The 15,221-nt window shown below is 46.2% G+C and overlaps 1 protein-coding gene across 1 annotated transcript in view; it reads right to left on the reverse strand.

Annotated features, from left to right (window-relative positions):
* HABP2 (hyaluronan binding protein 2) overlaps positions 1-15,221 on the reverse strand; it is a 31,789-nt gene that overhangs the window by 2,857 nt on the left and 13,711 nt on the right. The window contains exons 3-11 of the mRNA XM_019725188.2: positions 9,973-10,083; positions 8,403-8,510; positions 7,084-7,200; positions 6,214-6,333; positions 5,534-5,705; positions 4,317-4,414; positions 2,951-3,206; positions 1,583-1,725; positions 749-883 (exon numbers count right to left, since the gene is read on the reverse strand). Of these exons, the coding sequence (XP_019580747.2) occupies positions 749-883; positions 1,583-1,725; positions 2,951-3,206; positions 4,317-4,414; positions 5,534-5,705; positions 6,214-6,333; positions 7,084-7,200; positions 8,403-8,510; positions 9,973-10,083 (1,260 nt within the window). The remainder of the gene's footprint in view (positions 1-748; positions 884-1,582; positions 1,726-2,950; positions 3,207-4,316; positions 4,415-5,533; positions 5,706-6,213; positions 6,334-7,083; positions 7,201-8,402; positions 8,511-9,972; positions 10,084-15,221) is intronic.

A 15,221-nucleotide genomic window follows, 5' to 3' on the forward strand; every position in this document is an offset into this window, starting at 1 on the left:
TTACATTTAACTTTCTTTATGACTACAGGCCTATTTCAAGGGATTCTTCCTTTCCATTATCAAGGACAAGATTTGTGGGGGAGAGAAATCCATTTGGAGTATTTGAGAAAGACTTATATTATATAAGATCTGGTCTTATATTAATTGTTGCTCCAACAGATGCATTAGAGCTGATGGTCCAGCTAGGTCTTATTTTCAGGGAAACACGGTATGTGGAGAGCCCTGATCAAAGCATTGTTGAAGAGGCAAAGATGAATGAGACCTGACCCCCGCCCTCCAGGGGCTAACTTAATGACTATTTCTATAGAATTCTATTATCTCCTATTGGCATGATTCCAAACCTAGGAGGTAAATAGGGATATTGGAGAACTAAAACTCAGCTGTTGAGTGAAAAACCAAGAATCTAACAGATCTGACTCCAAAATTCATCATTTCCCTCTACCACCCCCCAATCTACCCTCTTTCCGATCTATCTAGGGAAGGAAAAAGGTCTTCATGAACACAGTATCAATGCTTGATGAAAGTCAAGGATCTAGGGGTACGAGCCAGGGGCAGATACGGAGCTCAGGAAACACTCCTTGGAGGTGATGAGATTTAACTAGAGCTTGAGAGATGAGGCAATTTCTTTCGATAACACACTTTGAATATAACACTGATTTCAAGTTCAGAACAGCAGTTGAGCTTGACTCTTTTTACTCTGGTTGAAGTAACTCACCTGCGTCTCAGGAGAAGGCTTGGCCAGACTCACCTGTTTCTGTAACACCCCAGCCAGAGATGTGGCATTCGGTCCCAGAGGGAAAGGGACCATCAGGCAAACATACAGTCTTCACATATTTGGATTCCAGAGCACAGTGACCATTCACGGGCTTTAGCTTGAGCAAAGCTAGGTATAGAGAGAAAGGGGAAATGGGGGGTGATATCCTCTTTGTCAAAGAAGGAAAGTGGTTGTAGCAAAGCCCCACCTCCAATGCCTGAAAAACTTCTTCCTCTGTCATTTCATTCTTTTAAGTTCTACCTGGGGAGGAGTGACATTTCAGGCTGAGAGTAATACCAAGAAATAATAGTTGAGTTTAAAATCATTCCTAATTCATTTTTTAAAAAACAGCCTTTAGGAGGGGAAAGAAAGATCTTGAGGAAGGAGAAAGAGTAAGAGGTACCATGAATAGAGAGCTGAGCAGTAAGCAGCTTACATATGTCATTGCCTATAGGTGCAAGTCGTGCACAGGGACACATGCCCATCATGTCACTTAACACAAAGGAAGCTGAGAGTTGTATGCCAGTGTTCCCATTTTATAGATGAACAAACTGAGGCTAAGAGAAGTGAAGCTGGCTAGTAAGTGGGGGGGCTAGAATTCAAGGCTGAGCTCTTTCCACAACACAATGTTCCTAGCATCTCTTCCCCTCGATTTAAGAGCTTGTGCACATTTATCCACAACACTAGCCTTTAAGAATTAAAAAGCTCTGGAATAAGTTCTCTACGGAGTCTATGAGGGACCAAACAGAACCAAACCTCAGTTTTCCGTCAGTAGAGAAATCCACCCAGGACAAGACCCACGGGAGATCCACGCTAGAAGAGACTTGCCAATGTCATTGTGGGGAATCTCGTCTCTTTCATTATACTGGCTGTACTTGAATATCTTCTCTACCCCGAAGGTCTGCTCATGGGATTCTGTCTTCTTCAGGTCCTGGTCCCCTAGCACCACTCTTAGATTCCTGGCTTTTGTGCTGCAAGGGAAAGTAAGACGGTTAGGAACTAGCCTGGCACTTACGAGACTGGAGGCAAGCTCTGGCTCTGCTCCTACCGTGTTTCCCCGGAAATAAGACCTAACCGGAAAATAAGCCCTAGCATGATTTTTCAGGATGACATCCCCTGCACATAAGCCCTAATGTGTCTTTTGGAGCAAACCTGAATATAAGCCTCGGTGTTATTTTTGGGGAAACACGGTAGTGAGCTGTGTGATCTTTGACAAATGACCTTCTGCAGCCTTAGCATCGTCCTCTGTAACCATCATCTGGTTCACAGAACTCTGCTGTGTGGTCTAAATGAGATAAGGTGAGGAGCCTGCTTTATTAATGGAACAGTTTCTAAATACAAGCTGTAAATTGAATGTATCTCATGTTTCCTGGGAGACTTCTCATTCCCCATGGGATTTGCTAAAGAGCAGCCAATTAGCATCTTGAACAAATATTCTTGGTAGATGCTAATGATTGCATGTTTGACCTCTCTTGAGGAACACCTCCTAGAATCCCTAAATAAATTGCTTAATAACAGGGTGGACTGGAAGCCCTTCAAGCCATCATCAAAACCTGGGCTATATGGGACCAGCCCTCACCATGAACTTGGGGGACTCAGAGGAGGTGGTGAGTTTTCAGGCTCCCAGTAGGTTCTGATGACTCTGAGTCACACAGGAGTTGTGACTGATGACACCTGACTGGAGAGGTCAGATGGCATCAAAAGGGAGCATGTTATTTTCTCAGTCCAGGGCAGGACTGAAGAGGTTAAGGAAGCAGGTAGATCTGGGTTCAAATCCCACCTTCCTACTTATTTTCCACAGGACTTAAGGCAAGGTGCAAACCTTCCCAAGACTCAGGGTCCTCCCTTATTTATGAAATGAGAATAACAATCAACTCTCTCTGAGCACCTGCTCTGTACGAAGACCTGTTCTAGGCATTGGGGACAGAATAGTTAATAATAGATAAAAATCCCTGTCCTCCCTCAGCTTGTCTTCTGGTAGATAGCTTTGAGAATTAAATGTCATGTAATTCAAAGGTAAGCATTCTAGACATCATAGCTCTTTCCCATCTGGTTTTAAGGATCCACTCTTTTGCCCTTGGAGCTAGATCAGAGCCACGAATCCTGCCAGACGCGCCAAGATGCTGGTCAGATGGGAAGAGGAGAACACCCACAGAGACTCAGGTCACCCCGGCCTTGCTCCTAGCAGGCACCTACTCAGTGCAGTGGGCAGCAGTAAGCACCCAGCAGGGGTGGATCAGCGCCCCCCCACAGAAGTGCCCCTGGTGCATGAAGACGCTCAGTGGCTCCAAGGTCTGCAGCGACGCTTGCCATGGGTGCTTGCCCGCTGTGCTCTTAAAGCCTCCATAGATTCTCTTGATTTTCCTGTCTGCTATCTCGGTCTTCCCGCATGAGTCAAACCCCAGAAGCTCGGTCAAGGGCTCTGTGGGGCTCCTCTCTGGGTCGGTAATGTCTGTAGGACACAAGAAAGACAAATCACACTGCTCACCCTCCCTCCAGGTCCTCAGAAGGACCTTGTCAGAAATTTGACACCGAGTCCCTCAGCTTAGCAAGTATTCAGAGCTAAGAGACTGGTGCCCACAAGGTGGTCATGTAGTAGGTTCACAATTAACATTTGTTGAATACATTGATTAATATAAAGCAAGTCTGTAGAATTAACGGTGAAGACATTGGTTTTTCATTCTTTTTTCAACATGTATACACACACAAAGGTGTGTGTATATGAATATAAATCCATCATGAGTGTGTACTTAGCTATTCATTAATCCACAGATATATTTGGGAGCCTTTTTCAGTGTATAGGGAAAGATACCCAGATGAAGTAGAGTGGGGGAAATAAATCATTTGCACAGATAACTGTCATACAAAGGAGAGAGTGATAAGTATTATAAGGGTGGTACCCTGTTCCATTCCAGGGGTCTATAAGGAGGGAGAGATAATACTGCTCTTGGGAGATCACAAAGGACTTCCTGGAGGAAGGGCTACTCGAGTTAGTTCTCAAGGAATGGTTGAATATGGACAAGAGCAGATATGGATGGAGTATTACAGATAGAGGTGACCATGAGAGCACAGGCGCGGACGTGCAACTGTCCAAGGAGGTAATTCCGTTGATCAGGGTAAGACAGTGCATCATTCTAGATGTGGGTAAAGAGGTGGACCAGGACAGCCTGACAGGAAGACTGTGAGGCTGAAATTCAGACCATGCTGCATCCTGGGAGGCTATGGGGGCCCAGCCAGTGTTTGATCACCATTGTACACCGAGGGCCTGGCATACTACCTGGCACACAACACACACTTGATAAATAATTGCCGAGTGCACTGACTTGGCGTCAGGAAATGTGAGTTTACATGTGGCCCACTGGCCTGAATTGACAAAGGTATCCAGGCCTGCTTAGCATCTTAAGAGGGGAGCAGAGGATCAGGCACTTGGGTTGTCACCGGGATGGGGATTGGTAAAGCAGATGTGATGGGAGGACAGGGTGGGAGAGGGGGTGCCAGGAACATCTGTCTAAGGATCTGCGTCCTCCCCACTACCAGGGCCTCTAGATAGCCATGAACTCACCTTGGGCTGAGCAGGCTGAGATGTCACAGTACTCCCATTTCACCTTTGCATCGTTGACTTTAATGAAACACCAGGGCATTTTATCTCCATCTGGGTTTCTAAAATATAAAACAAAACAACCCAGGGTCAAGGCTTGGTGAACCCAGTTGACCTCGTTAAAGGACCTTTGGGTAAGAGAGTTCTTGTGTACCCCCGGGACCAAATATGGACCCTGGCATATAAAGACAGTTACAGTTTTTAGCAAAACCTTAACTTCCAATGACCAGAGAGTAGTTCACAAGCCCCATGCCAGGTCCATGGGACACAGTAAATATTTTGTAGGAAAAGAAATGTGATCCCTATTGAAGATCCTTCTTTGTCAAGAAAATGAAATAGCCACAGAAATATGGTGAGAGTAGGGCTCCTCTCCCCCAAACTCCTAATTCCATGCATGGTAACTCTCTAAGGAAGCCTACCAAGGGGTCACCCCAAAGACGGCTCCATGAAGGGTGAAAGTGGAAGATAACTTCTGCTTTGTGCAAGGGAAATCCTCTTGCTTAATAGAACCAGTTTAAAGACATACAAAGAACTCCAGCCCCTTATATGTAGATCATGAATGTCCTTGACCTTGGTTAGACAATGAACAGGAAGCCAGCAGAATGGTCTGAACGCAGCAGAAGGGGAAGAAGATAACTCAGCATTATCTTACTCGGGAAAACCTGCACTTCCTAGTGGCAGAGACTGTAAAGCTCACCAGATATTTTGTTTTCTCCTCTATATTTCTCCCTTGAAGTTATGTGGTACCTTATAACTATTTCTGGCCAATAAAATATGTGTGCAGAGATGACATGGCACTTCCAGGTTGAGGTAGTAAAATAGAACCAAAAAACCTACCCCCCAAAACCCAAAATTCATGTTCCATTTCCTAGTCTCTTCTTATCTTTCCTGGGCATTTGAGTCACTTTGTGGAGCAGAATCCTCTCCACCCAACCACCAACCCATATGACACATGTAGCATTAGTAAGAAATAAACTTTGATGTATTCAAGCCACTGAGATTTGGGGGTTGTTTGTTACAGCAGCATAACCTAACCTGTCCTGAGTATGAAAATCTTCCTAGAAAAAAAGCAATGAGTTTCAGTGTTCCATCCCAACATTTCTAAGCTGGCCCAGGAAAACTAGGAGCAGAGGAAAGAGACAAGCCAACTCTTACACTAATAAGCAGCAGGTAATTTTTACCTGCAGAAGTTGTGCTCCCCAATCCCGTGGGTCTCAGCATCCTCCATAAACACATTGTAATGCTCCTGCAAGAGGAGGTGGGAGTTCCAGTAAAGGCATGAGTGCTGGTTGATTGTCTTACTCACTTGCCCTCGGTAAGAGTAGCCATCACCAACATAGCAGTCATCAGGACCTCAGAGAGAACAGGCAGGGATGTGAGAACTGCGAGCAGCTAGCACACTGCTCCTAAAAGGACTCTGAAGGTGTACCAGGTGGTGAGAGGATTTGGCCTGAATATTGATCATCTGGAGATTTTACTACAAAGTCCCAGGAAAAAAAGATGCCTTGAATATTTCACATTTAACCCAGCTTAAAAACATAAAATATAGTGGTTTTTTGGGGCGGTGAGGTGGGGACTTAATTCCTTAATTTTGGCTCACCTAAGACCTAGGGGCAGATGGATTGAGGCCCAGGGGATGCCCAGGTATATCTGATTTGCCTGCACTACATTGCAGTTTATTACTTTCTCCACACGGAGCAAGATGCACCCTATGCCCTCAGGTTAGAAGGCTGAGGCAATAGCAGAGTTTGGGAAGCTTGACTTGAATCCCATTCTGGAAACAAAATCCAAACAGAAAAAGATTCCAGAGGCCTTGCTTGTAGCCCTGAGTTTCTGCTGAAGTGGTGGCAGAGACTCATACCTATTTCACAGAATCTCCCCTTGAACTGTTCAGGACAGTGACAGGTAAACTTGGATCTCCGCCGCTGCCGGGAGCACGTGCCGCCATTTTGGCAGGGGTTTGGCCTGCACACAGGAACCACTGTGAACACAGGAAGGCTCTTCAGAAGGAGGGGCAGCCTCATCTGAGATGATGAGGAGACACTGATGGCACTCGGTGTCCATCCTTTCACACAAGGTGGGTCACCCAAGGGGAAAGACAGACCCACCAACACTCTAGTAAATGTACACATACATTTTAAGAACATATACAAACAGATGAAGCACTGTGATGGAGCCCATGTACAAAAGTGTATATAAGTAGATGAGTTATGCAGTAAGGAACAGCAAGGGGCATGAACTGGGAAGGAATTTGGGGATCAGCGTGAGCTCAGTTGACACTTGGCTCTGCCCCTGTATAGCTGTACGACTGTGGGCAAGTTAGTCAACCTCTCTGAACTTCCATCTCTTCATCTGTAAAACTCTTCCTTGCAGTGTTTCTGCAAGGAAGACTGTGAGGGAGAACGTAAATCTCCTGGGACAATACCTGACTCACAGTGAATTGATACAGATTTAGTTCCCTACATGGGCCACTCTAAGAATAGACAAGGGCCCACTTCCTGAAGGAAGCGAATTTCAAGATGCTTCTTTTTGGATGGGACGGGGCACAGATCAGTCGGTTCTCGGTAACTCTCCAGGGATGATGAATCTTAAAAAGTCCTACCTATAATGGCCATCTTGGATGTTATTAAAGCATCAAATCTATCTGGACTGCCACACAGTAGCATGCAGAGATCCCAGGCACAAGCCAAGATAGACAACGCCTAGCACAGAAGGGGCCGCCAGCACTTACCTGAGGAGCAGTCTGAACCCCTGTAAGGGTGTTTACAGGCACAGCGATAATAGGGAGGACTCTGAGTAATGAGACATTCGCCCTGGCCACATGGCTTATCCGTGCACTTGGTTTTCACTGTAGGAGATCCATAGAGAAGAAGGTTCAAAGTACAGGACATTATTGGGGGCACATGTCACTTAGAGGGATACCTGTAAAGAACAGTGTTTGGGGACCTGGTGGCTGAGTGTGTGCCCTTGTCCATAGTCCTGAAATACCATGCCTTCTCCCCCACACCCCATAAGGCTTTTCTCTAATCCTTGAGTCATGGATGATTGCTTCCAGTGTTCATAGTCTTTATTAGTCTATATTAATAAAAATTTTGATAATTTTCACACCGTCAACAAACAAATAGAGCCGCAATTTGAGTTTCTCCATTTTATAGCTGATTTTATAATCCGTTTACAGTTTTTCCCATTCTTTTGAGAAGTTGAGGGGTGAACCTAGATACCATTTTTATGTCGATATCCCAAACCATCCTGAAACATTTATTGAAGGATTTGTAGGACTGAAAATAGGAGGAATAAATGAAGAGGACACAGAGGAAAGAAGCCAACCATAAAACCCTATATGTATGTAAGACCCTCACTGCCTCCCCCATCCGAGCTAGATGGTTGCTACATGGAACAGAATCCAGGTTCTCACTAAGGGTGCCATTAATCCATGAGAGTTTTAGTCCTCATGCTTTATCACATAGCTTTATGGTGTGCCCATAAGAACTCACTAAAGGCAGACACAGCTTTTATCAGAGTCTCCACTAGTGAAGATGGCAGGAAGAAAGAGCATGGATCCAGGACTTAGGCACCAGGCCTCTAATTTCCGCTCTTCTCCTAACTAGCTGTGTGACTATGAGCAAGTCCCCTGGACTCTCTGGGCTCCCTTTCTCTAACTGAGTTGGGCATTATGTGCCCTGAGATTCTTCCTGCTGTCCCATTTGAGAACAATATTTCTCTGTTGTAGTTAGTCTAAACAGTCTAAACAACAACAGAAAAAAGTCCTGAGTTTGGAACACATCTTAGTCAGAGTCCAGTACTTCTCTCCTCTTAGCCTTGATGTTCTCATCTGTAAAATGGACATACTAGTCCTGTCATGCTGGGGTGAGGATTCAGTGAGACGCCGTCTGTGACCATGCTGAGGCATCCATTACGCATGACACAATGTGTGTGGTTATAATTCTTTCCATGGGATCGCTCAGCCTTCCTGTTTCCCACAGAGTTGGAGGAGGAACTGCCTCCTATTCCGCTCAGAGGTAAGAATGGATCTGGTGAAGGTGCACTCACCTGCCTGACACCTGCTTCCAGAGAAAGGGGCTGGGCAGCTGCACGCATAGGTGTCCGCCTGGATGAGGCAGTCCCCGCCATGTTCACAGGGGTTGGGCTGGCATGGATCTAAGACACGGGCAGAAGTCAGGGTTTGCAATGAACAGCAGGTGAGAAGTCCCCCCACTTGCTCATCGAATTTCAGTCTCCTGCCCAAATGAGAAAGCCATTGCCTAGCCAGTAACTGGGGAAAGAAGGAAGCTGGCATTGTCCTTAGAGAGCAAGGAAAACTGCAGATACAGGACCCGAGAGAGGGTTTCAGGTTAGAAAAAAGGCAGGCGAGAAGGAATCAGGACTGACTCCCCTCAGCCTTTCTCATTGAGAAACTCCCCTTTTCCCTCATCAGTGTTTTTCTCCTCCCAGTCTCGCTGGGAGGGCTGTGGGGTCTGTCTCTGATGCTGAAGGCATTTCACAAGCCCGAAGACCTCCCCTACTCCCAGTGCCCCGGGGTGGAGGTCAGGACTGGGGAAAGAAAACCCACCCCTAACGAAACACAAGCTTTCTGAACATCAGGCAAGAAGACCAAAGGCAAGAGGGTGACAGAAAAATTGACGGCGAGGAGGAAATGACCCAGTGGCCTTCATCTTTCTTCAACTACTTGTTCAGTTAGATTTTGTCATATTTCATCTGTGCCTTTGGCTTTTCATGGTTGTCTGAATGGATCTTCCCTCGGGGAATTCTTTATCCTTCTGTTCACACACATTGTTCTTTGGTTCAGGAACTAGGATCCCTGGGCCCGGCTCTTGTTTTGATGGTCCCTTCTGATGTTCCCCTGTTGCCCCATATCTTAGCCCTGCCTTCCAGGCCACTTCACACAGTTACACAGCTTTAATTCCAGCTGCTAAGTGCTTTCCATTCCTTCCCCTGGTTTAGTCACATGGCTTTGCTTGGGCCCAGCTTCTCATTTTCCTTTCTGTCCTACTGCGTGGGTTAAGAAACCACAAACACAAACACAAATGTGGTAGAAGCACACGTGTGTGAGTACACACACACACACACACACACACACACACACACATCCTAACAACTGAGCAACGCTTCTGAAAAGTTGAAAAGAGAAAAGAAAACCACAGCCCCGGTGGGAGGAAAGGAAAAGTCTTAACGCCAAATTTGTGAATGCTACAATCTGGTGCTGCCTGCTAACTCACATTCTTCATCATTAGGACCAACTTGTAATCAAAGACATAGGAATGATTTTGAATATGACTCCTAGTCACAGTGTCAGGAGACCTGCACGGTGATGCACTAACTCACCGTATCAACTTGGCTAAGTCAGCACCTCTCTGCCTCATTTGCTTCATCTATTATTTGAAGGTGGGAGAGATGGTCTCTAGGACCCTCCCCAGGCCTCACAGTGTGTAATTCTAACTGAAAAAAAAAGCCAGTCTAGATCGCGTCTCTGATACCTATTTTACCATGCCAGTCAGAAAGCAGGAGGCGAAGGAGGCCCTCGCATGTGATGACACATAAATTCCCCTCCAGGTGTGCTGCCCTCCTCTCAGGAGGGCCCCCAAACAGCTTTGGTACCTACCATCCTCTGTGTAGTACCAGTCAGGATTCTCGGGGTGGTCAACCGCACTACTGGTGGTCTCTTCCTGGTTGTAATCCTCGTAGCTGTACTCATAGTTGTCAGGAGTCCAATCTACAGAAGTGGGAACAGGACCAAAGAAACCCTAAACATTAGACTCAAATAAATCAGCATTTCATTTCACCAAACACCTTTTTTTCCCTAAGTATTTCTAAGTCCTGAAGAAGGAATCACGTGTCTTTCCATCTCCTCGCGCTGATGAGGTGGACAGAAAGGATCAGGCAAGATGAATTGTCCTTGGGGGTGGGAGTGTGATGACTCAGCAAAGCAGCTGGGCACTTGGCAAGGTCAAGAGCAGATGATTGAAAATGGGAACAAGAAGTCAAGTTCTGGCTTCCCACTAACTACAATCTTGGGCAAGCCAATGGAATCCTCAGTGCCCCAATTTTGTCATCTACAAATAGAATGAAGATGATTGGGCCTAAAAGGTCTCCAAGGTCCTATACGAGATTGGTCCAGGGTCATACCAGTTGCCCTTAAGAGCATTTTCCATGGCACTTTGTGGGTCACCTTAGCTTAATGAAGTTAAAGCGACTCATCACTGTCCCCTTGGTCACAGCATCAAACTCCCAGGTTGTATCTACAGAGTCGTCACCACAGCTGATATTTATTGAGCCTTTACTATATACCAGGGCCTGTGCTAAGCATGTGACATGAACCATCCATTTTATCCTCATAAACACCTAGGAAGTGTGTTATTATCTCTACTTTAACTTGAGAAACCTGAGGTGGAAAGAGGTGAAGTTACTTGCCTAAGGTCATACAGCTAATAAACAGCAGCATCTGAACTAAGACAGCTTACCTTCCTATAACCCCTAAATTGCACAAGCTCGGCTGCTTTAACAGGCCTCTGACACAGCCTCAGATACATCCACACTTGCCCTTGGGAATGGGGTCCAGCCATCCGCATTGAATACCCTGCTTGCCAATTAGGGATCACCCAAGGACAACCTTGAAAAGGTTCATGGATCTTGCCCACTGAAAGACGGGGCAGCGTATGGAGTTGCCTCCAGGTGTACCTCTCACACTAGGCCCGCCCACTGGGAAGATCAGGTGTGTGTAAGGCTGGACTCAAGCCTGTTGTTGTCCGGGGCCTTGGGAGATGCTGGGAGCTCTGTGGCTCATGGAGAGAAGTTTGAGATTTGCAGAAAGTTGGGTCGACTTTGCTCTCTCCAGCTGGCAGGAGCATGGCAAGCAGAAGCATAAGGAAGCCATCCAGAGATGCATATGATAATGAGGCAGGAACAAATGCAGATAGCCGACTTGAAAAGGCTCTCCCACAGAGCCAGCTGATGGCTCTGCGGATGGCACTTTACCTAAGCCTGATTATCAACCACATTATCTTACTCTTCTCTCAGTCATTCCCGATAGTCTTTATCTCTTTGGCTTTTGAAAAATCGACTTTTGCACAATGGCTGTTTTATAGTTCCCATTAAAATGGAACTATCTTTTTATTTCCTTTTTGAATCCGCCAACTTTGGTTCCTTGCCAGAGTTTCACCTCATTTATCACAGTGTCAAGTCAAGACTCCCTTTGCTTGCTCATTATTTCTCTCGAGCTGATTTTCCCCACTATGAAAATGCTCCCAGAGGAGGCCACCTTTCCAGGGATGAGGATCTAGGTTGAAGATAAGGCCATTGTCTTCCCGGAGCAAATAAAGTTTCTTTCCATCTAGTTTGATAAAGCAGAGAAAGAAAAGTGAGAAACTCAGAAAAAAAAAATGTTTTTCTGAGTTTGACATAAAAGATTTCCAACTGACATTTGGGAGAGACAATGGGGTTTGGTAATGAGATGACTGCCTCATTTATTTATTTCTCTTTTCTCTGGACAGGTATTTTTGTTTTTCTAAGAGGCGTTTATAGATAAGTGCCTTCAGATTGCTCCCATAATTTCTCCCAGCACTCCCAGAGGTGAAGGGTCAGCTTGACTAATCTTGGCTAGGCCATTAAAAATTAACCCCTTGAAGATATAGTTGAAGAATGAGAGTTTTACATAGACGGAAGGGTGTGACTTTCCCAGGTCTCTTGGAGGATTTTGACTTGAATTTAGCCCTGTGACCAAGGTCTGCTTATCTCTCGAGGAAGCTAAGGTGGGAATAAAACGTGTGGGCTTTGAATCCTACTCCCACCAACCAAGGCAATATGTCCCTGCTAGTCTCCAAGGCTCAGGGCCCTTGGTGGAGGTGGGTAGAACAGCAGAGGCTCGGCAGCCCCAGGTCCCCAGAAGCCATCCAGCTGGAGGGCTGTGCTAGGGAGGGCACTAAGGTCCTCTGTATTTGGGGTGGGCTGCTACGTGGCTTGAAAATGCTTTCTAGGGGCGTCACCTGGGAGGGTTTCTCCACCTCCAAACTTAAAGCTTACTTTGTCTTTTCTATTCTGTTGGCACGTAATCCCATTGTCTATGTAACAAACGTGTACTGTACAGCTACAATGGGCCGAGTATTATACCAGGTGCAGGAAGGCACTGAAAACAGTGGAGAGACATACAAATAAGAGTGGGATGTGGCCTCCATCAAAGAAGCCTCTAGTCTGGGTTGGGTGGGGGAAGAAAGCCAGCCAAGGAAGGAGATGAAAGGGTAGTGGGGAGCTAGACGTGGCCAAGACTAGGTCTGGTAGCCTTAAGTTCTATGTTGGCTCTCTTGTGCGGTATGAACCAATCTGATGGGGCAAAAAATGGCCCTGATTCCCCACCCCTCCCTGTAGCCACACCTTTCGTCATGTGATTTTTCATCTCCTCTCACCAAATGATGAAGTTGATTTCCCCACCCCTTGGGTCTGGGCTGCCCTTGGGACTTGCTTTGACCAACAGCACATGGTGAAAGGACCATGTGCCAGCTGACAGAGTGCCTGGGCCTCAACGAGCACTGTGCACGTCCTCTCTGTCATGGACCCCTGGGCCTTTCATGTGAACAAGTTTGCCCTATTCTACAGGAGGGTAAGAGAACATATGAGGCAACAGCAGGCCCAGTGGCCCTGGCCAAGGCTGCAGACACGTGAGAAAGTGCAGCTGATCCACCAGCTGAGCCTGGTTCAGACCAGGAGAGCTGCACAGCTGGACTCAGTCTAAATAGCCAACCCAAAGAATTAAGATCTAAATACATGGTTAGTGGTGTAAGCCACCGAGTTTGGGGTAGGGTATTATGCAGTAATAACAAATGGACACACAGGGCCTGATTGATATTGGGTTGCTAGTGGGATAAGAATTTTAGATTCTAGAACATTACTCGCTGGCCCAGGTAGCCATGGAGTTTTAGGTTTCATTGTTGGATCTCAGATGACACCCCTTTCTTGTGGTTTGTATTTAACTTGGTCTCTCCGATTTGTTTTCTTCGACTAGATAGTTGGTTTCTTAAGAGCAAGGGCCCTATCTATTCCTCTCTCTACCCCTCAGTGGCCTATGTGCAGTTGTGTGTTTGACAGACCAGTTTTTCCCTATATGGCTAAGCCTCCCTTCCTTCTGATTGGCCTGCACACAGCTCTGCAAGCAAAGATGGTGTTTGCTTGGAGCAGAGCAAACGGGATTTAGGAGAGAAACTCTGTGAGAGTTGGGTCAGGTATTTGATGAGGAAAATGCCTGTTGAGTTCTGCAGGAGTCTAGAAACTTGTCCAAGTACTTTTCTGGGCAGAAAAGAATGGCAACCTAACATAAAATTTGGTTCCATTGATAGATTGTAGAAAAACACTCCAGGTTTAAATACAGATTATTTGAGACTTTCTCTAGGCTATAAAAAAGGAGAGAGCTTTGGGGGAAGAATGGGGCAGCTGTCAGGAGCATATTATATTAGGTATAAAGAAATCCTTGTGGATTTATCTATTTATCAGAGTCTATTTCTAGAATTTATCAGGAAGAAGAGTGAAAATATCCTGAGTTAACCCAAATAATCCTAATAATAGGTTAAGTATTGAGTATTTTCTGTGTATCAGACATTATACTAAATAAATGTGTTGCACATGATCTTATTTAACCTTAAAATAACCCCATGGCATAGGTATTATTATTTCTATTTTCAAGAAAAGGAAAAACGAAGGCAGACAGCGATGGCATCAGAAACCAAGTCTACTTAACTCCTTGTCTGGTTTGTGTTTTTATGAGCCCTGGAGCCTCTTGGGGGTTTATGTTTCACGAGACTCCATGGGTTTTAGCTTCCAGGAAGTACTTCGCATTGGGAAATCTCCTTTAGCACATGCCCCAGGTCTCTCGACCAGGATTATGGTGGTCCATACCTACGGTCTCTCGGAAAAACTCCACAGTTCCTGTGATGGAAGTTTTGCAGCTGCTCTGGTTAAAGAGCTTGCCAGATGTGTGGAACGGAATAGAAATCCCTGGAATGCCGTCCCTGTTGGCGTCATCCATCACCGTGGCACAGACGGTTCCTCCAATGGCCTCCCCCAAACCCCAGCCCTGTCGGCCTGCATTTGACACTTCCAATGCAGCTGACAGGGCAAGCCCAGTGGAGACCCTCACTGGCAGGCAGCAGGACAGCTGATGGATGGGCTCAGCCTGTGTTGCCGGGCAGAGCCAAACCAGCTTTGAAGAGGCATTTCCACAGGCCTGTTGGCTGTCACATCAGCTGCTTAGGGGAGACAGGCAGAGTCTGTCCTATTTGATGGCCACCTCCTCTGCCACCCGTTGGGGACTGTGGCTTGGGTACCTGCTGGCCCAGCAAGACCCTCACCGTGTACTATCTCCAGCAAGATCAACTAAAGAAGAAGCAGTTTGCCCATGGGCATGAGCACAGTGTTTCCTTGGCCACACTGTGGTCATAAGCCTGCTGGGATCTGACAAATTTCATCACAGCACAACCCCCATGTGAAATTAAATCAGACACTAATACGGGTGTTTTTTCAGACCTAACCTGTTCTTTGCCGGAAGGCCCAGCCACTATTTCTCACCCCGCTCCACAGTCAGAGGCTGATAGAACCCCTTGAGATGGATTCAGGAGTCCAGGGGTGGGGTGCTCCAGGGTCCTTTAATTACCAAACATCTAGAAGTGACTGCCTGAGTTCTTACAGAGCCCAAAATCTCAGGATGTTAAATCTGACGTTCTCCACTCCCTACTAAGTTGTTTTTTTAGCCTGTGCTTACATATCACCAGTGATGGGAAGCTCACTACTTCACAAGAGCCCGCAGCCCATTCAGATTTTTGGATAACTCTGATGATTAGAAAGTTCTTCCTGTTTGCAGATTAAATG

The sequence above is a fragment of the Rhinolophus sinicus genome, linkage group LG07 (genome assembly GCF_036562045.2).
Source record: "Rhinolophus sinicus isolate RSC01 linkage group LG07, ASM3656204v1, whole genome shotgun sequence".
NCBI lineage: Eukaryota > Metazoa > Chordata > Mammalia > Chiroptera > Rhinolophidae > Rhinolophus > Rhinolophus sinicus.